The sequence below is a fragment of the Odocoileus virginianus genome, unplaced genomic scaffold (genome assembly GCF_023699985.2).
Source record: "Odocoileus virginianus isolate 20LAN1187 ecotype Illinois unplaced genomic scaffold, Ovbor_1.2 Unplaced_Contig_6, whole genome shotgun sequence".
In the NCBI taxonomy this organism is placed as follows: domain Eukaryota; kingdom Metazoa; phylum Chordata; class Mammalia; order Artiodactyla; family Cervidae; genus Odocoileus; species Odocoileus virginianus.
The window spans coordinates 2,410,040-2,436,663 of NW_027224323.1; the positions used below are offsets into that span (position 1 = coordinate 2,410,040).

A 26,624-nucleotide genomic window follows, 5' to 3' on the forward strand; every position below is an offset into this window, starting at 1 on the left:
TGAGCGACACCATCTCTTTATTGCAGGATTTGCGTCGTGAGGGGGGTCACACACACTGCAGGGATCACTTCCTGGCCAAGACAGCGTCGTAGGTGCCCCCAGCCCTCCGGCACTGCACGTCTCGGAAGCCGGCGGGGGCCAGGAGCGCGCGGTACTGGGCAGGGGTCCGCTCGCGGCCCTCCGTCTGCACCAGCATGTTCAGCGAGTACAGCACCGTGGTCAGGGGGCCCCGCCCGTCCGCGTCCAGGAGGCTCTCGACGACCAGGATGCCGCCACCTGCCGCGGGGAGGGTGAGGGTTTGAGCGAGGGTCAGCCCGGACCCAGGACCCACTGTCCACCCTCTCCTCACCCGGCTTCCTGCCCAGCACCCCTGCCTCGCAGGTTAGCTCACAGCTCCAGGCATCTCCCACCTTCCCCCGCGGGACAGACCCTGACCTGGAACCCCTCGCAGGACAGACCTTGACCTAGGACCCCTCCCCGCAGGACAGACCCTGACCTAGGACACACACCCATCTGGATAGACCCTGATGTAGGACCTCCTGCAGGACAGACCCTAATCTAGGACCCCCCCACAGGACAGAGCCTAATCCAGAACTTCCCATAGGACAGACCCTGACCTGGGACCTTCTGCAGGACAGACCCTAATCTAGGACCCCACGCAAGATAGACCCTAACCTAGAATCCCCTGCAGGACAGACCCTGACCTAGGACACACACCCATCTGGATAGACCCTGATGTAGGACCTCCTGCAGGACAGACCCTGACCTAGAATCCCCTGCAGGGGAGACCCTGACCTAGGACCTCCTGCAGGACAGACTCTAACCTAGGACCTCCTCCAGGACAGACCCTGATCTAGAATTCCCCACAGGGCAGACCCTGACCTGGGACCTCCTGCAGGACAGACCCTAACCTAGGACCTCCTCCAGAACAGACCCTGATCTAGAATCCCCCGCAGGGCAGACCCTGACCTGGGACCTCCTTCAGGACAGACCCTGACCTAGAATCCCCTGCAGGGTAGACCCTGACCTGGAACCTCCTGCAGGACAGACCCTGACCTAGAATCCCCTGCAGGGTAGACCCTGACCTGGGACCTCCTTCAGGACAGACCCTGACCTAGAATGCCCCACAGGGCAGACCCTGACCTGGAACCTCCTGCAGGACAGACCCTGACCTAGAATCCCCCGCAGGGTAGACCCTGACCTGGGACCTCCTTCAGGACAGACGCTGACCTAGGACCCCCAAGGGACCCTGACTTACGACCTCCCACGGGACAGCCCTTGACCTCAGACACCCCCCTGTAGGCAGACCCTGACCTAGGACACACACCCATCATCCCATCTTTCCTTCGAGCACTAGAGGCCACCGTGGCCGGTAGGTGCTGGACAGTCCACACGAGTAAGCAGGGCTGTGTCTACACACAGTGTCCGCCCCTCCTGGCTACACGGGACGTAACCAGGTGAGCGCTCAGTCGCTTCAGTCGTGTCTGACTCTGTCCAACCCCGTGGACTGTAGCCCCACCAGGCTCCTTACATCCAGGGGCCTCTCCAGCAAAGAACAGTGGAGAGGCTTGCCCTGCAAGGACAGGGTCCTTATGAGAAACAGGAGAGGAGACAGAGAGAGGAGAAATCACATGAAGATGGAGGCAGAGAGGGGAGGGAGGCAGGGAAAAGAACCATCCAACCTCAAAATGCATCATCATTCGTAATGCAGACCCAGGAAATGACACATGACTGTTCTTTCTCACTTTCTAACTTCATTGCCCAGAAACAAATCCACAAAACGACGTGTCACGTCATTCTCTCCGAAAGCTTAAAGGTGAGCGTGCCAATCAAGGGATGGAAGTAAACTTTATACACGTTGTGACCCGTTTTATTCCGTACCTGATTCTCAGACCAAACGCCACATCCCAAGCCATTTTTTGCTGGCTTCCTTGAAGAGTCACCGAGTCTTAGGTCCTTTTTGGACAATGGATCTCGTGGCTAGGAATGCCCACACTAAAAGTAAGATCGGGGCATTGTTGGTAGTAATTTGCAACGATGCAGACACAGCAGGGCTGATCATCAGTGGGAGGCTCGTGGGGAGAGGCTGAGATGGGACCTCCGAGCAGCGAGAATATGAGGAAAAAGGCTTTGCCTCCAGATCTGGGGCGTTCTCCTAGCTGCGCTGGCCAGGGACAAGAGCCATCTGTAAGGTCGTGTTTCTACCACGCACACGACATCTGAGTGTGCCAATACATATTCATGCACATATATAAACAGATGCAAACACGCATAACACATACATACATACACACATGTACCCATACATACGTGGGTGTCCCTGATAGCTCAGTTAGTAAAGAATCCGCCTGCAATGCAGGAGACCCGAGTTCGATTTCCTGGGTTGGGAAGATCCCTGGAGAAGGGATGGGGTACCCACTCCAGTATTCTTGGGCTTCCCTGGTGGCTCAGCTGGTAAAGAATCTGCCTGCAGTGCAGGAGACCTGGGTTCGATCCCTGGTTCAAGACCTGGGTGCAATTCCCTCCCCTGGAGAAGGGAAAGGCTACCCACTCCAGTATTCTGGCCTGGAGAATTCCATGGACTGTATAGTCCACGGGGTTGCAAAGAGTCAGACATGACTGAACAACTTTCATGTCCCATAATGTAACTATATATACAAATGTAATATAGTGTTACTGTAAATATATAGTATTTTAATATTTAAAAGTTTTACATTTTAACAGTTTTCATAATATTTAACAATATCCAAAAATAACACAAATTACATAAATATTATTTTATATTCTTGACATACATTTATTCATTTATTGTTTAAAAATAAATGAGTCATACATAAAGTTTAAATGCAAATGTAACATGCTTTATGTGTTATAATGTGCATGTTCAGTCACTCAGTCGTGCCTGACTCTCTGCAACCCCGTGGACTGTAGCCTGCCAGGCTCCTCTGTCCATGGGATTCTCCAGGCAAGAACACTGGAGTAGGTTGCCATTTCCTCCTCCAGGGGATCTTCCCGACCCAGGGATCAAATCTGCATCTCCCAGGTATTTGTGTATATATATGTGCATAGGCTCCAATCCTTTGGCCACCTGATGCAAAGAGCTGACTCACTGGAAAAGACCCTGATGCTGAGAAAGACTGAGGGTGGGAGGAGAAGGGGACGACAGAGGATGAGATAGTTGGATGGCATCACCGACTTGATGGACATGAATTTGAGCAAGCTCCGGGAGTTGGTGATGGACAGGGAAGCCTGGCATGCTGCAGTCCCTGGGGTCGCAAAGAGTCGGACACAACTGAGCGACTGAGCTGAAAACAGAGGAAGCGAACCAGAGCCCACAGAGCATCAGCTCCGGGGGATACTCATAGTTTCTGTGACCTTGGAGATGCTGAGCCACACATATTCTAAACAGAAAAACTGCAGGCAAGCCACTACCCTGCTTGGTAACTTTTTAATTTTTTTTCTTCTTTTAATTAATGTTGTTTGGATGTATAGCTGCTTTACAACATTGCGTTAGTTTCTACCATACAGCAAAGGGAATCAGCCATCCGTTGCTGTGTGCTGAGTCACTGGAGTGCTGTGTGCTGAGTCACTGGAGTGCTGTGTGCTGAGTCACTGGAGTGCTGTGTGCTGAGTTGCTTTGAGTCATGTCTGACTCTGTGCAAGCCCATGGACTGCAGCCTGCCAGGCTCTTCTGTCCATGGGATTCTCCAGGCTATGAATACATATATATCCATTCCTTGGCAATTTTCCTGTTTGTACTAACCTTGCTTTTTGTTCCTTTCAAATGATATCTTGTATGGACTGGAACAAGGCAAACAAATAATAATGATGATGATATTAGGGTCCAATGAGGGACTTCCCTAGTGGTCCACTGGCTAAGACTCTGTGCTCTCAAAGCAGGGGACCCCAGTTCCATGCCTGGTCAGGGAACTAGATCCTGCCTGCCACACCTAAGAGTCTGCAAGCCACAACGAAAGATCCCATATCCCACGACAAAGATGGAAGATCTCCAGTGCTGTGGCTAAGGCCCAGCACAGCCAAAGAAATGAATCAGTAAAAGTAAACATAAAGGACCAAGGTTTCAAACGTCCCTCTACACAAAGTCACACACAAAAAAAACTCAAGTCACCATCAAGTAACGTGACTATGCATTAAAACATAAATAATACACTTTTGCTCAATACACTTTCAAGAGATCCCCCACAGAAGGGGTCTAGACACAACTATCCATGAACAACTTCACATTTGAAAATGACACTGTACTACAAGAACTGCAATTTTGGGGGGGCGACGGAAGAGAGTGGTGAAAAAGAGACGATATTAGGGAACCCGTGATGTGGTGATGTCTGGAAAAGGCAGGCAGCCTCCAGAGGTTGGCCGGAACTCCAACATCCTCATACACAGAGGCGTGTCTATATCCACGTGACGGGGTTTCCAAGACCTCATCTCATCGAGACGCCTGTAACTCCACCCTGAGCCGACCCCCAGGCCCGGCACTCAGCATCCCCACCACCTACCTGTCCTGCAGGCCTGATAGAGTCTCTCCAGCAGGTGAGAGCACTTGGCATCCGTCCAGTCATGTAAGACCCTGGCCAGGATATACAGGTCCGCCTCCGGGAGGGGGTCTTTGAAGAAATCCCCTGCAACACGGGGGTGGGGACCTCCTGTCAGCCTGCCTGTCAATTCCACGTGAGGACACCTATGCCCAGCGTGGCCAGGTCACTTGTCCACACAGACCTGTCTCCAAGTAGCCCCAGCCACTGACCTCCCCACCTTGCTCGGAACAGAAGACGTCTCCATGACAATGAGACAATTATGAACGATGGTACATTCCCTTTGGGGCCCCTTTCCGCATCAGCTCTGGAGGACGGTTTTATTTTCACTTGATTTCAAAAAGTCTCATGTAAATAGCATCCTTAAAGCAGTGGTCCCCAACCTTCCTGGGCTTCCTGGGTGGCTCAGATGGTCAAGAATCCGCCTGCCAATGCCGGAGACCAGGGTTCGATCCCTGGTTTGGGAAGACCCCCTGGAGGAGGGCATGGCAACCCACTCCAGTATTCTTGCCTGGAGAATCCCACGGACAGAGGAGCCTGGCAGGCTACAGTCCATGGAGTCGCAAAGAGTCAGACACAACTGAGCGACTAACACTTTCATTTTCACGACCATCTAGTTTTCCCAGCTTCCAAAGCCTGCTTCTCTTTCTTCTCTTTTTCTTAAACCAGTGGGACCTGTAGTGTCTTTCCTGCTTTCTTTTTTCTTTTTCTCTTTTTCTTTCTTCTTTTTTCCCTTTCTCAGCCTTCCCTCCCCCACCCCTTTCTTTCTTTCTAGCACTGGGTCTTGCTGCATGCTGCATCTTAGCTCCTGGACCAGGGGTGGAACCAGGGCTCCCTGCATTGGAAGCTCACAGTCTTAGCCACTGGGCCACCAGGGTAGTTGTGTCTACACACGGAGGTACCAGGTGTCTGCAGGTCGGACCTTGGTACCTAAGTGACGGCCTGCAGCTGGGAGGCGCGCCCCACATTTCCAAGGCAGCCACAAGTCCCTGGCAGGGGTCCGCAAAGTTGCCGTGGTTTCTGAGCCTTGGGACATCTGAGAAGTTTCTGTCTTCTCCGTCGGTAACTGTCCCCTCACCTTGCCTCCAACCCACGTCCCTGATTGCCACTCGGACCTGAGCTGGTTGTAAATACCTACATGAGTTTCCCAGGATGGCTGTAAGAAATGCCCACAGACCAGGACATCCATGCTCCTCACAGTCCTGGGGACCAGACGTCTGAGGTCAAGGGGTCCCAGGGCTGAGTCCCTGCAGAGTCTCCAGGGGAGGGTCCTCCCCGCCTCTTCCAGCTTCTGGGGGCTCCAGGCGTCCGTCCCTGGGCTGGTGGCCACCTCCCTCCCGTCTCTGCCTCCGTCTCCACGTGGCTTCTCCTCTGTGCCCGTGTCTCTCCCCTTCTGTGTCTTATAAGGACCCTGTCCCTGGGTTTAGGGCCAGCCCCATCCAGGAGGACCTCATCTGAGACCCTTCACTTCATCACATCTGCAGAGACCTTATTTCCCAAAGTCCTGTTTACAAACTCTGGGTGAGGAGACACGTTGAACCCAGTGCAACACTCAGGAAAGAATTAACTGCAAGAAAACAATACCCTCCCACATTTTTCCATCCATCCTGCATCACAGCTCTAGGTTTAAATGCCTGTGTGCTCATTCGTGTCTGACTTTTGCGACCCCGTGGACTGTAGCCCACCAGGCTCCTCTATCCGTGGGATTCTCCAGGCAAGAATACTGGAATGGGTTGCCATTTCTTTCTCCAGGGAATCTTCCTGACCCAGGGATTGAACCTGCATCTCTTGTGTCTTCTGCACTGGCAGGCAGATTCTTTACCACTAAGCCCCCTGGAAGCTCCATTTTAAGGGGGTGCATTTGGACGATCCAGGAAGTCACACTGAGCGCCCACTGTTGCCGTCTCCCCAGCCGGCCATGACCCATCTGTTTCCCCATGGACACAGACGGTGTTCCAGACACCCACCTTCATGGAAGCTGATCCGCTCGTCCTCCGAGGCTGGGAAATGTGTCCTCGCCATCTGCACCACTCCTGGGATGTCGAACACGATGACCCGACATCCCGGGTACAGAGACACGCACGCCTTGGCCAGAGCCCCAGAACCGCCTGCAGGAGGACATGGACTGTGACTGAAGTGGTACTCACAGCCTGGTCTCCATGGTTACAGGCTCACCTACAAAGCCCTGCATCTAAGGCATCTTCCCGGCTGGACCAGCCCACATGCCAACCTTCCACATAGCCTCTGACCTGACGGCTTCCCCTCCTGCCAGGCTGTCTGTCCGCCCAAGGACAGACAACAGCCAGGCAGACGAAGCCCCTGGGCAGATGCTACGAGAAGACATGCCCATGTCTCCCTGTAGAAAACATTCCCGGGGTACACCCGGGTGAGAAATGGGGATCTCCCTCCAGATGCCAGCAGCAGGAACACCCCACAGTCAGGGAATCTGCTTTTATCAAATAACCTCAACCTAAAGGCCCATCGACAGAGGGCTGGATAGAGAAGAGGTGGTACGCATATACAGTGGAATATTACACAACCATGAAAAAGAACAAAACGCCATTTGCAGCAATGTGAATGGAGCTAGAGACGATCATAGTAAGTGAAGTTTGTCAGACAGAGAAAGACAAATGCTGTGTGATACCACTCATACGTGGAACACAAAATGTGATACAAATGAACTCGTGCACAAAGCTGAAATAGCCTCTCAGATGCAGGACACAAAGACAGCTACCAAAAGGGGAAAGAGGGGAGGGAGGAATGAGGAGGGTGGGACAGACACGGTCCCGCTCCTAGAAACCACACTGATGCTTGAAAAGTTTCCAATCTACCGCACAAGGAATTCTACTCAATGTAGTGTGTGTGCGTGCTAAGTCACTTCAGTCGTGTCTGACTCTCTGTGACCCCACGGACTGTAGCCCACCAGGCTCCTCTGTCCGTGGGATCCTCCAGGCAAGAAGACTGGAGTGGGTTGCCATGCTCTCTCCTCCAGGGGATTTTCCCCACCAGGGATTGAACCCAGGTATCCTGCATTGCAGGCAGATTCCTTACCATCTCAGCCACTGGGGAAGCCCTAGGGTCTACAAGCAGAGTTCCAAACACAGCTCCAAGGTCCGGGGCGGACACTCACCCCCGAGATCGCAGATGACCCGGAAGGGGGACAGGTCGAAGGCGGCCAGCACCCTCGCCCCCTCCAGCCTCCACACGTCCTGCAGGCCCTGCATGAACCGCAGCCTTTCACCCTCGGACCTGGAACACGATGAGATGGGCCCATGAGAACCATGCGGAGTCTGCTGGGGGTCACCCTGAGCAACGCCCCGGGGGGCCCCTGAGGTGAGCAAAGACCCGGGTCCTCCACCCACCGGGGTGGAGTGCCAGGCCACCGGGTCAGCTGTGCAATGCGGGAGGCGGGAGGTGGGAGGCGGGTGGGGTGTCCACACACGCTGGGAGGGGCGGTGTTGGCATGACGGGGATTCAGGGAGGTGGAGACGAGTGTGGGGGGAGCTGGGTCCCGGGAGGAGCGGGGAGGAGGCTCTCGGGAGGCGACAGAGGTAAAGAGCAGCCCAGGACACTGCGGGGTGGGCGGGAAGGGGGCCGGTGAGGGTCTCCTGGGGGCCGCCTCTCTCCTCTCACCCTCCGCGGAGGCTGCTCTGCGGTTTTGGAGTCAGTGGCGAGGTAGGCAGGCAGGGAAGGATATACGGGGCGCAGAGCAGGCCCCAGGTCTCGGGACCCTCAGCAGTGATCACCGTCCCCCCTTAATCCTTTGTGCATCTCCTGCCCCACCCTGGGAGCATCCCCCACACACTGCAGACAGTCATGAAGCCATCAGCGTCGCCTGGCACGTCGTCACAAAGTCGCCAGCACGATGTGACCCCTCTGACGTCATACGTCATCTGACGAACTACCCACAGCTCACGCTAGTGCTGCCCGCAAAGCCCCAGGCTTGTCTCTTTCCACAGCCTCCCTCCACCTCCAACAATGAAAAGGATTTCCTCACTCATTCTGGACAGATCAAACGAGTGCCTGACTTTTCTACTGGAATGCTACTCAGCCAAGAAAAAGAACGGATCAATGCCATTGATAACAGCATGAATGGACTGAGTGATGATCATACTAAGGAAAGGAAGCCAGAGAGAGAAAGACAGATATTATACCACCAACAGGTATGTTCTAGAAACGTATGCAAATCAACAATTTTACCAATACAAACACACTCACAAACTTAGAAAACGTGAGTCGCTCAGTCCTGTCTGCGTCTTTGCGACCCCCACCGGACTGTAGCCCGCTAGGCTCCTCTGTCCATGGGATTCTGCATACGAGAATGCTGGAGTGGGTTGCCATTCCCACCTCCAGGGGATCTTCCCCACCCAGGGAGCAAACACAGATCTCGAGCGTTGAAGACAGATTCTTTACGGTCTAAGCCACCAGGGAAGATATAAACTTTGAAAATCAACTTATGATTACTAAAAAAACAAAAATTTTTTAATGTAGGAACGAGGGGAAACTTGAATTGGCTAATAACAAATTAGAGTCCGGGCAGGCGTGCTCAAGCGCTTCAGTCGTGTCCGAGTCTTTGTGACCCCGTGGACCTCTGCCCACCAGGATGCTCTATCCACGGGATTTTCCCAGGCATGAACCTATGTTAAACAGATGATGGAAACGGACCTATTGAAGAGCGCGGGGCAGTCTAGTGAACACACAGTAAATCACCTTATATGGGAAAAGGAACCAAGGAAAGAATATACACCCGTCTGTGTCTCGCTGAGCCAAGTCCTTGTAGCCCTGAAACAAACGTAACACCGATCGTGAACGCTACTCCAATATAAAGACTTAAAGATCAAACGGGGAAAAAACGATAAAGCATCGCATGGAGTAATGACGCCACCCTGTGGCCACGTTTGGTAATGGCAACTATCAAAGCTGTGTTGACGGGCACGTAATATTCCCAAGGTCTGCAGGGCGGGAAGGAAAGAACCGCTGCCCTCCTAGAAGTCTCCTAGGCGTGGTCCGCCCACACGAAGTCAAAATCGGACTGATGGTCATGAAGCTGATGTCAACAGGTACCTTTCACTTGCACTCATTAAAAAAAAAAAATCGCATGAAATGATCTCAACGCAGTCAAATTTTAGGGAAGGGAACAACAGACTGGTTCCAAATAGGAAAAGGAGTACGTCAAGGCTGTATATTGTCAGCCTACTTATTTAACTTATATGCAGAGTACATCATGAGAAACGCCGGGCTGGAGGAAGCACAAGCTGGAATCAAGATTGCCGGGAGAAATATCAATAACCTCAGATATGCAGATGACACCACCCTTATGGCAGAAAGTGAAGAAGAACTAAAAAGCCTCTTGATGAAAGTGAAAGAGGAGAGTGAAAAAGTTGGCTTAAAGCTTAACATTCAGAAAACTAAGATCATGGCATCTGGTCCCATCACTTCATGGCAAATAGATGGGGAAACAGTGGCTGACTTTATTTTTATGGGCTCCAAAATCACTGCAGATGGTGATTGCAACCATGAAATTAAAATATGGTTACTCCTTGGAAGGAAAGTTATGACCAACCTAGACAGCATATTAAAAAAGCAGAGACATTAGTTTGCCAACAAAGGTTCTTTTAGTCAAAGCTATGGTGTTTCCAGTGGTCATGTATGGATGTGAGAGTTGGACTGTGAAGAAAGCTGAGAGCCGAAGAATTGATGCTTTTGAACTGTGGTGTTGAAGACTCTTGAGCATCCCTTGGACTGCAAGGAGATCCAACCAGTCCAGCCTAAAGGAAATCAGTCTTAGGTGTTCATTGGAAGGACTGATGTTGAAGCTGAAACTTCAATATTTTGGCCACCTGATGCGAAGAGCCAACTCATTTGAAAAGACCCTGATGCTGGGAAAGATTGAGGTCAGGAGGAGAAGGGGACGACAGAGGATGAGATGACTGGATGGCATCACCGACTCAGTGGACATGGGTTTGGGTGGACTCTGGGAGTTGGTGATGGACAGGGAGGCCTGGCGTGCTGCAGTTCATGGGGTCGCAAAGAGTCAGACACGACTGAGCGACTGAACTGAACTGATGGCCCAGCAATGTCCCTTCGAGGCATGTACCTGGAGAAAACGATACTTTGAAAAGATACATGCACCTCGATGATCACAGCAACACTACTCACAATATTCAAGACGTGGACGCAACCTAGCTCTCTATCAAGAGAGGAACAGATAAAGAAGACGTGATACATGTACACCGTGGAACATGACTCAGCCGTAAAAGGAGAAAGAAATCAGCTGTACCTAGTATCACTGAACCACTTTCCTGGGATGAAGAACACCCAGCACCAGGAATTATCAGTGAGAGGCAAACCAGACTTCAGCGGGGAATCGCTCGGCGCCGGTCAGAACAGCCCCTGTCAACAACTCCACAAACATTCAGTGCTGAAGAGTCTGCGGAGGAAACGGACTTCTCCTCCTACCCCCTGGGCATGCGAACGGTGACAACCAGTAAGGACGGGATGTGGGTGTTCCTCAAACAATTCAAAAAAGAGACAGAAGGAAATTGGAACATTCCGCAGCACCGCACACAGAAGGAATCTGCAAATAGTGTAAGACCTAGATGTAAGGCCAGGTGCTGTGAAATTCTTGGGGGAAATACTAGCGAGACACATTCTGACATCCACCCCTTAGAATAACAGGGCTTTCCTGGTAACTCAGTTCGTAAAGAATCTGCCTGCAATGCAGGAGACCCTGGTTTGATCCCTGGGTTTTGGGAAGATCCGCTGGAGAAGGGAGAGGCTACCCACTCCAGGATTCTTGGGCTTCCCTTGTGGCTCAGGTGGCAAAGAATCCACCTGCAATGCGGGAGACCCTGGTCCGATCCCTGGGTCAGGAAGATCCCCTGGAGGAGGGAAAGGCAACCAACTCCAGTATTCTGGCCTGAAGAATTCCATGGAGTGTATAGTCCATGGGGTCGCAAACAGTTGAACACGACTGAGCGACTCTCACTTAGAATAATGAAAAATAAACTGGAAATGAAAAGCGGACCTAATTAAACCTTAAAAGCATTTCCACAGACAGGACATCCTCAAGTTAAGAGAAAGCCCTAAAATTAGTGGGGGGAGGAATCACTTTCAAACAAAGATGCCTGCCAGAAATTCATCTCCAAAACGTATAAACAGCTCCTGCACCTCAATGTCAAAAACACAACCAACCCATGAAAAAAAAAGGGGGGCCAAAGATGGAAATGCATATTTCTTCGAAGAAACTATAGAGGTTGCATTAGATTCTTGGAATTATAGGAGAGAGGCAAATCAAATTCCAGTGAGGTCTCAGTGGCCGTGGTCAAACCTGCTGCACGCAGCCGATGCCGCAGACGCGGTGGAAGAGCAGGGGACCCTCCTCCTGGGATGCAGGCAAGCCACAGAGGCGCCGGGCGCCGCGGAGGACGGCTTCGGGGCGCCTGAGACAAGGAAAGCCAGAATGAAATGAGAACTTTCCCCAAGACCGTATGCAAAGATGCACTTCAGAAAAGACCGAGATCTGAACCAGAGGATGAAGACTGGGAACTTCTGGAGGAAAATACAGACAGCACCAGCCTTGCCATCCACTCAGAGTAATGACGTTTACACCAAAAGTAAGAAAACAGGATCTAGTTAACCGCCGAAGAATTTGCACAGCACGGGAAATCCGACATGCAAAGATGATGCTCAGAATGGCAAAGAATCTTTGCAAACCAAGATACCCACGGAGAATTTGTGTCTGAAACACAGAAACAGCTTGGGGGGGCTCCGTGTCAAAAACACACACACAAAAAACAAAAAAAAACAAGAAATAAAGGGGACATAGATTGGAACAGGTATGTCTTCAGAGAAGGCAGAGAGATTGCATTAGGGATGTGAAAACATGCTAAGCATCACTGCTTATTAGAGAGAGGCCACTTAAAAGTCCGGTGAGGTATCTTAGCACCGTATACCTTGCCCATCTTGTGAGAATGGGCATCTCACAAAATCTCCAGAATTAAACGCTGGACAGGGTGTGGAGGGGAGAGAGCCTTCCCGCACTGCTGCTGGGAATGGGAAACGGTCCATGAAGGAGGGGGAAGAGGATGGGGTCCTTTAGAAAACTAGACACAGAAGCGTCTTAGGACACGTCACCCCGACCTCGGGCACAGAGCCAGAGAAACCCCAGGGTTTACAAAACACACATACACTCGGGAGATTACAGCCATGCCAGGAAAATAACCAGGACACGGAAAGGGCCCGACTGTTCGGGACAGGTGAGCGGGTCAAGAAGGTGGGCCGCACAGACACCATGAACCATTAACTCAGCCATGAGCGAGCAGGAGAGAATGCCATGTTCAGTCTGAGAGAAGGAAGCAGAGACGATCAGACCTAGAGGAGCAAGGGCGACGGGCGAAGTGAGTATCGTAGGAGACCACTCGTTGTCGGAATCTAAAAATGGATACAAATGAACCGCTTTACACAATAGAAACAGACATAAGGACAGAGAAAAGAAACTTACGCTTATAAAAACAAAAAAAAATGTAGTGATGAGGGATCCATCAAGAGCTGGCTATTAACACACAGATTTGTGCATGCTGAGTAGTTCAGTCGCTTCCGACTCTCTGCGACCCCGTGGGCTGTAGCCCGCCTGGCTCCTCTGTCCGTGGGATTCTCCAGGCAAGGATACTGGAGTGGGTTGCCATGCCCTCCTCCAGGGGATCTTCCCACCCCGGGGATCGAACCCTCGTCTCCTGCTTTGCAGGCAGATTCTTTATCCACCGAGCCACCAGATTAATATAATTAAACACATGATCAAACATGACCTACTGAATAGCAAGACAGCATCTACTGAACACAGTCTAATCACCTACACGGAGTGGGGGGGGGGTGGGAAAGAAGAGATAAACACCTATGTATAATGAAACAACATCGGCAAATGAAGTGTTGTCCGATGTAAACTAACATTTCTACTACAAACAAAACAGGAAAAAAGTTTATGGAGCTACCTCGTGGCTGGGTTTTGTAACGACAAATATGAAAGCTGTGTTTACTGTCTTTAAATTGAAGGCAGGAGGAGAAGGGGACGACAGAGGATGAGATGGTTGGATGGCATCACCAACTCAATGGACATGAGTTTGAGCAAGCTCCGGGAGATGGTGAAGGACAGGAAAGCCTGGCAGGCTGCAGTCCACGGGGTCGCAAAGAGTCAGACACGACTGAGCAAATTTCACGTCACAACCCTCTTGAACAATCGTAAGAAGTTCACTTGGATCCACCACACAGACAATGAAAAATGAACCAAAAATAAGAAAAAAGCATGTGGGCACAGACCTTAAAAGCATTTTCACAACTAACAACATCCAAAACAATAGAGAAAGAGACTCTCAGAATGGAAAAAAAAAAATTTTTTTTCTAACCAAGATACCTACAAGAAATTCACCTCTGATTGCTACAAATAACTCACACATCTCCATATCAAAACCACAAAAAAAAATCAGAGATAAAAATGGTCCAAAGATAAAAATACATATTCCTTTCAAGAAGGCATACACAGTGCCATTCCACTCACGAGAAGTCGATCAGCATCACTAATTATTAGAGCGAAGCTACGCAAAGACAATGAGGTATTTCCTCACACCGGTCAGCATGACCATCATCGAGAGGTCCTACGAAGAATAACGGCTAACAAAGGGCGGAGGGGAAAAAGGGAATCCTCCTGCACTTTTGCTGGGGAACTAAATCAGGGCAGGAACTGTGGGAAACAGCATGAAGTGTCCTTAGAACACTAACCATGCAGAAGACGTATGATCCAGTAGCCCCACTTCTGGGCTTCGATCCAGAGAAAAATCACAATTCGAAATGACATGCGCACCCCTGTCTTCAGGACAGCGTGATTTACAACGGCCACAAAACTGAATCGACCAAACCATCTGCTGATGGGAAGATGAAGACAGAGTGGGGTCCACCTCTCCCCTGGAACTCGACTCAGCCATGCAGCAGGACGGAATAAGGCCGATGAGAGCGGCATCCATCAACCGAGTGATCATCACACGCGGGGACTGCAGGAAGTCAGAGACAGGAAAACGAAGGTCCGGAGGTGTCAGCGACCCTGGTTTCTAGATATTCATGTGGATGGACTAATTACACAACAGAGACAGACTCTGAAACGGAGGAAAGTTATCTATAAGTGTCTCACACACACACACACACACACACACACACACACAGCTGTAATGGGGATGGGGTGATTGAAGAGTTTGGAATGTACATATTTCAGTTCCTATATATGATGTGATGATCAAAAACACCTACTGAATACCACAGGGAACTCTGCTGAACAGACGCTAATTACCTAGATGGGAAAATGAGTCTGAGACAGAAGAGACAAACGTCTGTGTATAAACCAATCAGGTTCCCGTACCCTCAAAACTAATGCAACACGGGGACTCAGCTCTGCTCCAGGGTAAGATACGGGCTTCCCTGGCGGCTCAGACGGTAGAGAATCCGCCCTCAGTGCAGAAGACCCACAAGGTTCCACCCCGGAGTCAGGAAGACCCCAGAAGACCCGGGTTCCATCCCAGGGTCGGGAAGATCCCCTGGAGAAGTGAATGGCAGCCCACTCCAGTATCCTCGCCTGGAGAACCCCATGGATGGAGGAGCCTGACAGGCTGCAGTCCACGGGTCGCAAAGACTTGAACACCACTTAGCAACTAACGCTTTCACTTCCCAGTGCAAAGCAACAATGAGAATACAAGAAAAGAAAAACCAAGAGTGAGGCATGAGGAAACGCCTTGTGGCCGTTTTCGCCAACAGTGACCTTAAAAGCTGTGCTGGGTACTTACTAATGACAAGGTCTGCAGGGCTGTAAGTAAACAACCACTGCTTTCCAGAACTCCCCTGGGGTGTTCAGCAAACAAGGGTTCAAAACCAGGGCGGAGATGCACGAAGCCAAGTTTAAGAGGGACCTGTATCTGACACGCTTTCAGAAAAAATCACATGAAACGATGTCAAAAAGGCTAAATATCAGGAAAATGGGTGTAGCAAGTCCTACTAGGAAGCACCTTACACCAACAAGATGGGCCACTGTCAGAAACCCTCACTGGAGAGGCTGTGGAGAAAAGGGAACCCTTCTCTTCCGAAGCTGGAAATGTAAATTGCTGATAGCTGCTCTGGACGGATGTGAGTTTGACCATAAAGAGAGCTGAGCACCAAAGAACTGATGCTTTTGAACTGTGGTGCTGGAGAAGACTCCAGAAAGTTCCTCGGACGGCAGGGAGATCCAACCAGTCCACTCTAGAGGAAATCAGTCCTGAATATTCACTGGAAGGACTGATGCTGAAGTTGAAGTTCTGAAACTTTGGTCACCTGATGCGGAGAACTGACTCTTTGGAAAAGACCCTGATTCTGGAAAGATTGAAGGCGGGAGGAGAAGGGGGCGACAGAGGATGAGATGGTTGGGTGGCATCACTGACTCAATGGACATGAGTTTGAGTAAACTCCAGGAGTTGGTGATGGACAGGGAGGCCTGGTGTGCTGCAGTCCATGGGGTCACAAAGAGTCGGACATGACTGAGCTGAACTATATATATTAGTATAATGAATAATCAACAAAAAGAAGAAAACAGGACCTCATCTACCTGAAGAGCATTTGCACAGCAAAGAAAACCCTAAATGAAAGAAACAGACAGTGTTCAGACAGGGAAAAAGTATTTGCAAAGAAAGACAGTCACAAGAAATTCAACTCCAAAACTTATAAAGGGCTCATGCATCTCAATATGACCAACACAGACAACCCAAGAAGAAGAAAAAAAAAGATGCCAAAGATCAAAATGGTATTTCATCCAAGAAGGCATACAGGTTGGCATCAGACACATGAAAAGGTGGTCAGCATCAGTAATTACTAGAGAGAGGCAAATCAAAAGTGCAATGAGGCATCCCCTTGAACAGGTCAGGATGGCCATCTGCAGTAAGATCTACGAAGACTAAAATGCTGCAAAGGGCGGAGGAAAAGCGAAATCCTCCTGCGCTCTTGGCGGGGAGCTAAACCGGTGCCAGAAACGTGGACAACAGCGTGGAGCTTCCTCACAAAACGTAAGCATCCAGAAACCGTACGATCCAGCAATCTCACTTCTGGGCTCAGATCCAGAAAAAGAAGTCATATTTCAAAATAACACACACCGTCCTGTTTTCGAGGGCAGCACGATTCCATAATGGCCAAGACACTGAATCCGCCGAAACGTCCAGCAACGGGAAAATGAAGGCAGAGCGGCGGGGAGAACTCCGGACAAGAATACGGCTCACCCACGGAGCAGAGTGGAATAGCGCCGCTGCCAACAGCATGGATGGACCAGCCGAATACCATACGAAGTGACGGGAGTCAGAGAAACACAGATGCTATAGAATCCTGATGGGGGAGCCTAGGTATTCACGCGAACGAACTGATTTACACAACACGGCCAGACTCTGAAAGTGAGCAAAGCAACTTATAGTGTGAAAGGCGCTCAGTCGTGTCCGACTCTTTGCGACCCCGTGGGCTATACAGTCCGTGGGATTCTCCAGGCCAGAACACTGGAGTGGGTATCCTGTCCCTTCTCCGGGGGATCTTCCCCACCCAGGAATCAAACCCGGGCCTCCTGGATGGCAGGCAGCTTCTTTACCAGCTAACCTACCAGTGAAGCCCAAAGGAACTTATGACTCTAAAAAAAAAATTTTATGGGAAAGTGACAAATGAAGAGTTAGGAATTAACATATACGCGCTCATATACACGAAATTGATGATCAAAAAGTCCATGCTGAATTGCACAGGGAAGTCTGCTGAGCATGATGTAATTATCTCTCTGAAAAAAAGAGCCCAAAAAAGAATAAACCTCTATGTGTAACTGAATCAAACTCCCGAATACCTGAAAAAAAAAAAAAAAAAAAAACCAACCACATGGAAAATCAATTCTACTCCAATACAAAGTAACAATGAAAATACCAAAAAAAAAAAAAAAAAAAAAAAGGTGGGCATGGAGAAATGCTGCCACCTCGTGCCCGAGCTTGGAACAACAACCTAAAGACTGAGCTGAAGGGCCCTTGACCGTCCCCAGGTCCGCCCGGCTCTAAGTGTGAAACAGCTGCCCTCCGGGAAGTCTCCTGGGGGTGGTCAGCAGAAAGAATGCAACTGGGCAGAGATGCACGAATCCACGTCCAACAGGTACCTTGAGCTCACACCCTGTTAAGAAAGTCACATGGAGAGATGGCAGCATCACTATCGCAAGTGTTGGTAGCTCAGCTGCGTCCGACTCGCCGCAACCCCGTGGACTGCAGCCCACCAGGCTCCTCTGTCCGTGGGATTCTCCAGGCAAGATTCCTGGAGTGGGCTGCCGTGCCCTCCACCAGGGGATCTTCCCAACCCAGGGATCAAACCCAGGTCTCCTGCACTGCAGGCTGGTTCTTTACCATCTGAGCCGCCAAGAAAGTTGCTGAATATTAGGGAAATGAAAGTAAACCTACAGCAGGAATCATCTCGCACCAGTCAGAACTGCCACTATCGAAAACTCTACAAACATTAAATGTTGGCGAGCTCGTGGAGAGAAAGGAGCCCGCTGCAGTTCTAGTGGGAGTGTATACTTGTGCAGGCATTATGGAAAACGGTATGGAATGTTCTTAAAAAACTACAAATAGAGCTATCTTATGATCCTGGGATCCCACTGCTGGGGCATACACCTGGAGAAAAATCATAATTAGAAAAGACACGTGCACCCCAGGGTTCATCGCAATGCTATTCACAATAGCAAAGACATGGACGCCACCTCAATGTCCATCAACAGAGATTGGAATGGAGAAAGAAGATATGCTACATACATAGGGTGGAATATTAGTCAGCTGTAACAAAATGAAATAATGTGTATATTTGCATAACTTAATCGCTTTACTGTAGAGCGGAACACAATGTAACATTGTCAATCAACACTACTGCCGTAACATTTCAAGCAACCTGGATGCCCATCGACAGACAAATGGATAAAGAATTTGTGGTACATAATATACAATGGAATATTACTCAGCCATGAAAAGGAGTGCCTTTGAGTCCATTCTAATGAGGTGGATGGACCTGGAGCCTGTTACACAGAGGGAAGCAAGTCAGAAAAACAAATATGTATACTGACACATACATATGGAATCTAGAAAGACGACACTCATGAACGTATTCGCAGGGCATCAGTGGAGATACAGACTCACGGACCCCGGGAAGCAGTGAGAAGCAGGAGGTGTGAGGTGTGGAGAGAGTCACGCGGAAACACACGTCGCCATATGAGATGCAGACAGCCGATGGGAATTTGCAGGATGACTCGGGGAGCTCAGACCGGGGCTCCGGGACAACCTTGAGGGGTGTGATGGGGAGGGAGGTGGGAGGGGGGTTCAGGAGGGAAGGAACATGGGTAAATGGATGGCAGATTCATGCCGATGTCTGGCAGAAACCCACACAACACTGCAAAGTGGTTATCGTTCAATGAAAAACACACAAATTATAAAACATGACGCCAAGCAGGACGCTATCGGAGTGGGTGGGCGGCGTGACCTGTAGATGGCAGAGAAGAGCTCCTCGGACGGGATCCCGAAGGCTTTCAGGTACTGGTTCCTCCCTTCCCTGAAAACGAGGAGGAGACCGTCAGTCAGGCCCTGAGACTCCACTGCACACCGTTAACGCACCCTTGTGCTCACAGACCTTGCCCCGGCACCACAGATGGCATCAGCCGGAAACGAGTAACCCAAGACTACTCCGGATTCGTTTTCTAATTTGCAGTTCCATTCAGTTCAGTTGCTCTCTCATGTCCGACTCTCTTGCGACCCCATGGACCGCAGCATGCCAGGTCTCCCTGTCCATCACCAACTCCCAGAGCTTGCTTAAACTCATGTCCATCGAGTCGGTGATGCCATCCAACCATCTCATCCTCTGTCGCCCCCTTCTCCTCCTGCCCTCAATCTTTCCCAGCATCAGGGGCTTTTCCAAGGAGTCAGGTGTTTGCATCAGGTGGCCAAAGTATTGGAGCTTCGGCATCAGTCCTTCAGTGAATATTCCCTTTATTTCTATTATTATTTCATCAGCTCCACCTCACATCATCAGGCATTAGATCCTGGAGTTTGGAGACCCGAGCTATAAGAAACCTAACATGGTGATTCCTGGGACGCCCTGAAACCAGCCCGCAGGCAGCCCTGGGGACTCCGGGGTGTGACCGACACCCACCTGACCGCCTCGGCCAGGTGGCCCCAGCAGACGTAAGTGGTCTTGCCCGTGTACATTAGCATGTCCTGCTGGGACCTGGGGCTGCCTCTGACCAGGTAGGTGCTGGCGAGCTCCGTGTTTGCATACACAGCTGAAAACAAATAGAACGGAGGGGGAAAAGAAAAACGTCAGACACCCAGGCGTCGTCAAGATGCCAACAGCGACGCTGGCAACATCCTGATGGAAACATGATTCTCGCCTGGGACTGCCGGAACCGCGACAGCTGAACCCTCATCCCGAAGGACCGGCTGACCTGTGGGGCAGTGGCTTCACACCCTGCCTGCTGCCTTCCGCTTTTGTAAATCCCATGGAAAGATCCGATGCGGCAAATGGAAAGGCTCAGCAAGCCCCAGTGTCGTTCGACCCCCGACCCCTCAGTCGCCTCCGACTCTTTGCGTCCCCGTGGACTACACGTAATACAGGTCCATGGGACTCCAGTCCTTTGGCCACCTGATGTGGAGAACTGACACCTTGGAAAAGACCCTGACGCTGGGAAAGATTGAAGGCGGGAGCAGAAGGGGATGAGAGGATGAGATGGTTGGAAGGCATCACCGACTCGATGGACTTGAATTTGAGTAAGCTCCGGGAGTTGGTGATGGACAGGGAGGCCTGGCCTGCTGCAGTCTGTGGGGTCGCAAAGAGTCGGACACGACAGAGCGACTGAACTGAACTGAATCCGCTCACTGTTTCTGCACAATCTGTACCTGCCGAATGTAGGGCTGCAAGGGTCCCCAGGGAGACAGATGCAGCAGGCGGTCCTGTAACCTGGTCTCTGAGCCGAGCATCCCAGCGTCTCCGGGCCGGCAGGGTAGCCCACATGCTGACGTGCCTACCCGAGGGTCTGCAGGGGCAACCAGAGCCTCCCACCCCCAGGAGCTTCCCCTTGAACGTCCGCCATCCTCCACACGTGTGTCCTGGCCGGACCGCAGCCTGCGCAGGGGGTTCGAGGTCAGCACTGCCAGTGTGGGGGTGGGGATGGGGCTGCAAAGCTTACTTACGGGGGTGTGACTGCTTGATTCCCAAGCCCGCGGCCATCTGAGCACCGTCAACCCCCAAACAATGTCCTCCTGTTCAAGTTACCACACCCTCGCGGTTTGCACCCGGTAAATCCAACGGGGACGCAAGTCCTTGCTTCAAGAAGAGAGCCCGTCACCCACCCCTGCCACGGCCCGCCCAGCACTCCTGTTCTGTCAGGCAGTGGTTCCTACACTTTGCAATTGCACAGATTCTCAAGAATCTAAAAAAAAAATCTGAGTGACGGAGATAGGGCTTACGATTGTTAATTTTGCAAAGAAGGCATTAAAAGTAAAAACTGGCAAGGAACATCTTCCATAAGAGAAAAGCAGCTTCAACACCAAAGCAAGAATGTGATCCTAACACAAAGGGCTACCCTTGAAAAGAAGCACCTGAGAATGATGGGAAAATTACTCCCGTGTAAATTTCTGCTCACATTTCTGTCTTGTTCCTTGGATATTTCATCAGGGTTTCAGTGCAAACACCAGCCAGTGAAAACTTCCTGATCCACAGTGAGCAAATGGCAACCCGAGTTTGGTAACAGGTTTCGGCCATCTGTTTTTGTCAGTAAAGCTTTATTGGAACCTTGTTCCATCACTTGTTCCGCTAAAAAGCTTTATTGTAACTCTGTTTCACCACCTGTCTGGTCTATAAAGCTTTATTGAAACCCTGTTCCAACCACCTGTCTATCAATAAATCTTTATTGGAACCCTGTCTACCACCTGTCTGGTGAACAAGGCTTTATTGGAACAGTGTTCCACCACCTGTTTTGTTAATAAACCTTTATCAGAACCCTGTTCCACCACCTGTCTGGCCAATAAAGCTTTACTGGAACCCTGTTTCTCCACCTGTTTTGCCAATTAAGCTTTATTCAAACTCTGTTCCACCACCTGTCTGATCAATAAAACTTTATTGGGACCCTGTTGCATCCTTTGCCTGATCAATAAAGTTTTATTGAAACCCCATTCCAAACCTGTCTGGTCAAGAAAGCTTTATTGGAACCCTGTTCCACCACCTGTGTTGACAATAAAGCTTTACTGGAACCTTGGTCCAGCATTTGTATGGTCAATAAAGTTTACTGGAACCTTATTCCACCACCTGTCTGGCCAATAAAGCTTTATTGGAACCATGTTCCACCACCTGCCTGGCCAATAAAGCTTTACTAGATCCCTGTTCCACCACCTGTCTGGTCAATAAAGCTTTATTGAAATCTTGTTCCACCACCTGTCTGGCCAATAAAGTTTTATTAGGACTCATCCCTGCCCACCTGTCTGCCGCCAGCAGCTCTGATGCTCCAAAGGCGGAGATGGTGTCACCTGCAGAGACCCCGTGGCCGGCCCACCAGGCTGAGAAGACTTACTCTGTGGCTCTTTCCAGGAAAAAAACAGGCAGAAAACTGTGCTGAGGGTGCACCCTGGAAGCGCCTTCTTCCGGAGAGCCGGGGTGCTTACCTTTCCCTCCGCTCACGTCCGCTTGCAGCAGCTTCAGGGACACACAGGCGTCCAGCAGCAGCTCTGTCCCCCGGGGGCTGGCGCCCAGCCGTGCAGACACTGCCGCCGAGCCCAGGGGCTCCGGGGCCGCGGCCAGGAGCTCAAACACCCCCAGCTCACAGGCAGCAAAGAGGACCTCGGGGCAAAGACAGAGGCCGGGGTCAGCTTTAGTCCTCAGCGGACTCACTCTCAGGAGGGCGAGTCAGACAGAGGAGCAGAGAGAGCACACGACATCCCTCATATGTGGGGTCTGTTAAGAAACGACACAGAAGAACTTACAGAACAGAAGGAGACTCACAGACTTAGAAGATGAACTTATGGTTGGCGGGGGAAAGAATGGTCAGGGAATCTGGGATGGACGTGGACACACTGCTGTGTTTAACATGGAGAACCAGCAAGGACCCTGCTGGACAGCATAGGGAACTCTGCTCAATACTCTGTAATAACCTGATGGTCACCAGGGGGAAGGATGGGGGAAGGGATAGTCAGGGAGTCTGGGATGGACATGGACACACGGCTGTGTTTAACATGGAGAACCAGCAAGGGCCTGCTGGACAGCCCAGGTAACTCTGCTCAATACTCTGTGATAACCTGACGGTCACCAGGGGGAAGGATGGGGGAAGGGACAGTCAGGGAGTCTGGGATGGACATGGACACATGGCTGTATTTCACATGGAGAACCAGCAAGGACCTGCTGGACAGCTCAGGGAACTCTGCTCAATACCCTGTAATAACCTGATGGTTCTCAGGGGGAAGGATGGGGGAATGGATAGTCACGGAGTCTGGGATGGACATGGACACACGGCTGTATTTCACATGGAGAACCAGCAAGGACCCGCTGGACAGCTCAGGGAACTCTGCTCAATGTCACGTGGCAGCCTGGATGGGAGGGGAGTTTGGGGAGAAGGGATATGTGTGTGTGTGTATTGTCAACTTCCTTTGCTGGCCATCTGAATCGATAGCAACACTGTTAATCGGCTATACCCCAATATAAAATTAACTGTTTACATTAAAAAGACCATATCCATTCCTGTTAAGACTGTACTAGCTCTTATTCTGTTAAGATTGTATCTACTCTTCTTAAGGTTCTATTAGTTGTTATCCTTAATAGGTTGCTCAGACTCTTACTATGTTAAGATTGTATTAAGCTTTATCCTCTTAAGATGATATCAGCTCTTGCAGTGAGCTTCATACTAACTCTAATTATATTAAGTTGTAATCACTCTTGTTCTATTGAGATGTCATGAACAGTCCATTAGGAGTGCATTCGGATTTTTTTCTGTTAGGATTTTATTAACTCTTTGTACGAAGGTTGTATTCAGTCGTATTCTATTAACATGAAATCAGTTCTCACCCTGTTAAGGTTGCGCTGATTCTTGTTCTGTGGAGTCGGCATGATCTCTTACTCTGCTGTGATTGCACAAGCTCCTGTATTCAGGTTTATTTACTGTTTGTTCAAGGCTTCCCGCGGACAAGCCCGTCTGGGGCTTCCCTGGTAGCTCAGACAGTGAAGAATCTGCCTACAATGCAGGAGACCCAGGTTCGATCCCTGGGTCGGGAAGATCCCCTGGAGGAGGAAATGGCAGCCCACTCCAGCATTCTTGCCTGGAGAATCCCACGGACAGAGGAGCCTGGCGGGCTGCAGTCCGTGGGGTCGCAGAGTCGGACACAACTGACTAACACTTACCTGCTATGATTGTGTAAGCCCCGGTATTCGGGTTTCGTTCACTCTCTATGTATGAAGATTTTATGAACTCTTATTCTGTGTGATTGTAGTACATTTTCCTGCCTTAACATTGGGTGCACTCTTATTCTATTGAGCTATTATAAACTCTCACCCCATTTAGATTGCATTCAGGCTTTTTTCTACTCATATTTTATCAGCTATCCTCGAACGAAGGTTGTATTCAGCCATATTCTATTAAGATGGTATCTGCTCTTAGTCTGCTAATGTCGTATCAACTCTTATTCCGTAAGGCTGTTTTACGTTTTATTCTCTGAAAGCTGGGTGCGCTCTCCTTCTATTGAGATTTTTATCAACGGTCCTATTGAGGCTGTGTTACGTTTTATCCAACTAACACAGCATTGGCTTTTCCACTGAGGTTGTATTAACTCTTATTATAGGAAAGTTGCAATCCCTCTTGTCCGAGTGAGATGTCTTGAACTCAATCTACTAAGGTTGTATTCAGATGTTATTCTATTGAGTTTTTAAATTATTTTTATTTATTTATTCATTAGTCTCCACCAGCTCTTAGTCGTGGCATGTGGGATCTAGCTCCCCGACCAGGGGTTGAACCCAGGGCCCCTCCGTTGGGAACACAGAGTCTCAGTCACTGGGCCCCCAGGGACGTCCTTCTATTGAGTTTTATTCAGTCTCTCATTTTACTCACGTTGTATTTACTTTTATTCTCTTCACACTGGATTCACTCTTGTTCTATTGAAATATTTAAAGTTAATTTCACAGGAGTACAGTAGCTTTACAATGTTGTGTTAGTTTTTCCTGTACAGCAAAGTGAATCAGCTGTCGTTTATACATATATCCCCTCTTTTTTTGGATTTCCTTCCAATGTAGGTCACCACAAAGCCCAGAGTTCCCTGAGCTGTACAGTCGGGTCTCATTAGGCATCTGTTTTATACACACGATCAACAGTGCATATGTCTCAATCCCAGTCTCCCAACCCACCCGAGATTTTATTAAGTCTGTTGTTCTGCTCAAATTCTATTAAGTTTTATTCTCAACATTGGATTCACCTTTTGTTCTATTGAGATGCTATTTATGAATACTCAGTTTATATTGTCTTATCCCAGTAAGATGGCATGCACCCTTGTTTCACTAGCACAAAGTGTTAGTCACTCAGTCTTGTCCGACTTTCTGCGACCCCGTGGACTGCAGCCCACTAGGCTCCTCTGTCCGTGGGATTCTCCAGGCAAGGATCCTGGAGTGGGTTGCCATTTCCTCCTCCAGGGGATCGCCCGACCCAGGGATGGAACCTGGACCTTCTGCGCTGCAGGCAGATTCTTCACCAAATGAGCCGCCAGGGAAGTCCCTACAAATGTCATTCTCAGACGCCCCTCCATGAGGGGCAACACATCCCTAGGAGGGCCCCAGGCCCCGATGGCCAAGCTTCTGCCCGTGGACACGCCCAGAGTCCCAGCACACTCTCGCGACCCCCGGAAGAGACCCCATCCTCACTCAGCACTGAGTCCCTGTCGTCCCCCTCACCTCCTGGCAACAGAGCCCCAGCCGATTGAGCCTCTTCCTACCTGGGAGACCATGAAGCCGCTGGCATATTCTTCCAGGAGACGATAGCCCTCATCCCCCTGCGAACACATCTTCCTTCCCGGCCGGTCTGGCTTGGAGGGACCTCGGCTCTCTTAGCTTTGGGCTTCACCAGTCTGTGAGCAGCCCGGGCGGATGGCCAGGGCGTCACTGCTGACCCCGCAAGCTGAACTCTGGGGAGTGAGCCCAAGACGGGTCATTCGAGGAGATTCTGTCAGCCTGGTGACAGGGATGAGAGAGCTTACGGGGGACCCCTGGGGCTTTTGTTCACTCCTTCTGTCTCTCGTGAGCACACAGCCCGAAAATCGCCGGTCACCCCTAGCTCCGTCCCACGCTTGTACCATCAGCGGTGCAACTGGTCCCAAACCCGCCTGCCCACTAATCACTAGGGATGATGACTCACTCTCTGGGCCCTTCATATGGGGTGTGTGTGGGGGGAGGCATTTATTAATTGTCTTGGGTGCAGCTGTAACAAATGACCACAGACTGTGGGATTAAAACCACAAACATCCATCCTCCCTGAGTCCCAGGGACCAGACATCTGTGGTCAGGGTGTCCCAGGGCTGGGCTCCCTGCAGAGGCGCCAGGGGAGGCTCCTTCCCACCTCTTCCAGCTTCTGGGGGCTCAAGGCATCTGTCCCTGGGTTGGTGGCTGCCTCCCTCATGTCTCTGCCTCCATCTCCACGCGGCTTCTCCTCTGTGTCCCTTTCTCTCCTCTTCTGTGTCTTATGAGGACCCTGTCCCTGGGTTTAGGGCCACCCCCATCCAGGAGGGCCTCATCTCAGACCCTCCAGTCCATCACGTCTGCAGAGAACTTTTGTCCAAACAACGTCAGGTTCTCGGGTTCTGGGGGTGAGGACGTGAGCTGTTTGGGGAGCCGTGATTCAGCCTCGTACACCGGCGTGGTCGATGCATGCCCCTCTGTCGGGGTGACCAGTTACTTCCAGCAGTGGCATTTCAATCGCCAGGGACCGTGGTGAGCCCCGCTGCTGGCGGAGGAAGCGCAGAAGCTGCCCTGAGCTGGTGTCCAGCCGTG

At 50.6% G+C, this 26,624-nt stretch overlaps 1 protein-coding gene across 1 annotated transcript; it reads right to left on the reverse strand.

The window, feature by feature from the left end:
- On the reverse strand, nucleotides 1–25,932 carry ASMT (acetylserotonin O-methyltransferase). Its single transcript, XM_070463758.1, has 8 exons — nucleotides 25,574–25,932; nucleotides 22,271–22,445; nucleotides 19,767–19,896; nucleotides 19,101–19,169; nucleotides 7,684–7,802; nucleotides 6,521–6,661; nucleotides 4,518–4,640; nucleotides 1–276 (listed from the first exon to the last, which is right to left on the reverse strand). The coding sequence occupies exons 1-8, from the start codon at nucleotides 25,640–25,642 to the stop codon at nucleotides 65–67; spliced, it is 1,038 nt and encodes a 345-aa protein (XP_070319859.1). The 5' UTR covers nucleotides 25,643–25,932; the 3' UTR covers nucleotides 1–64.
- Nucleotides 25,933–26,624: the final 692 nt, after the last annotated feature.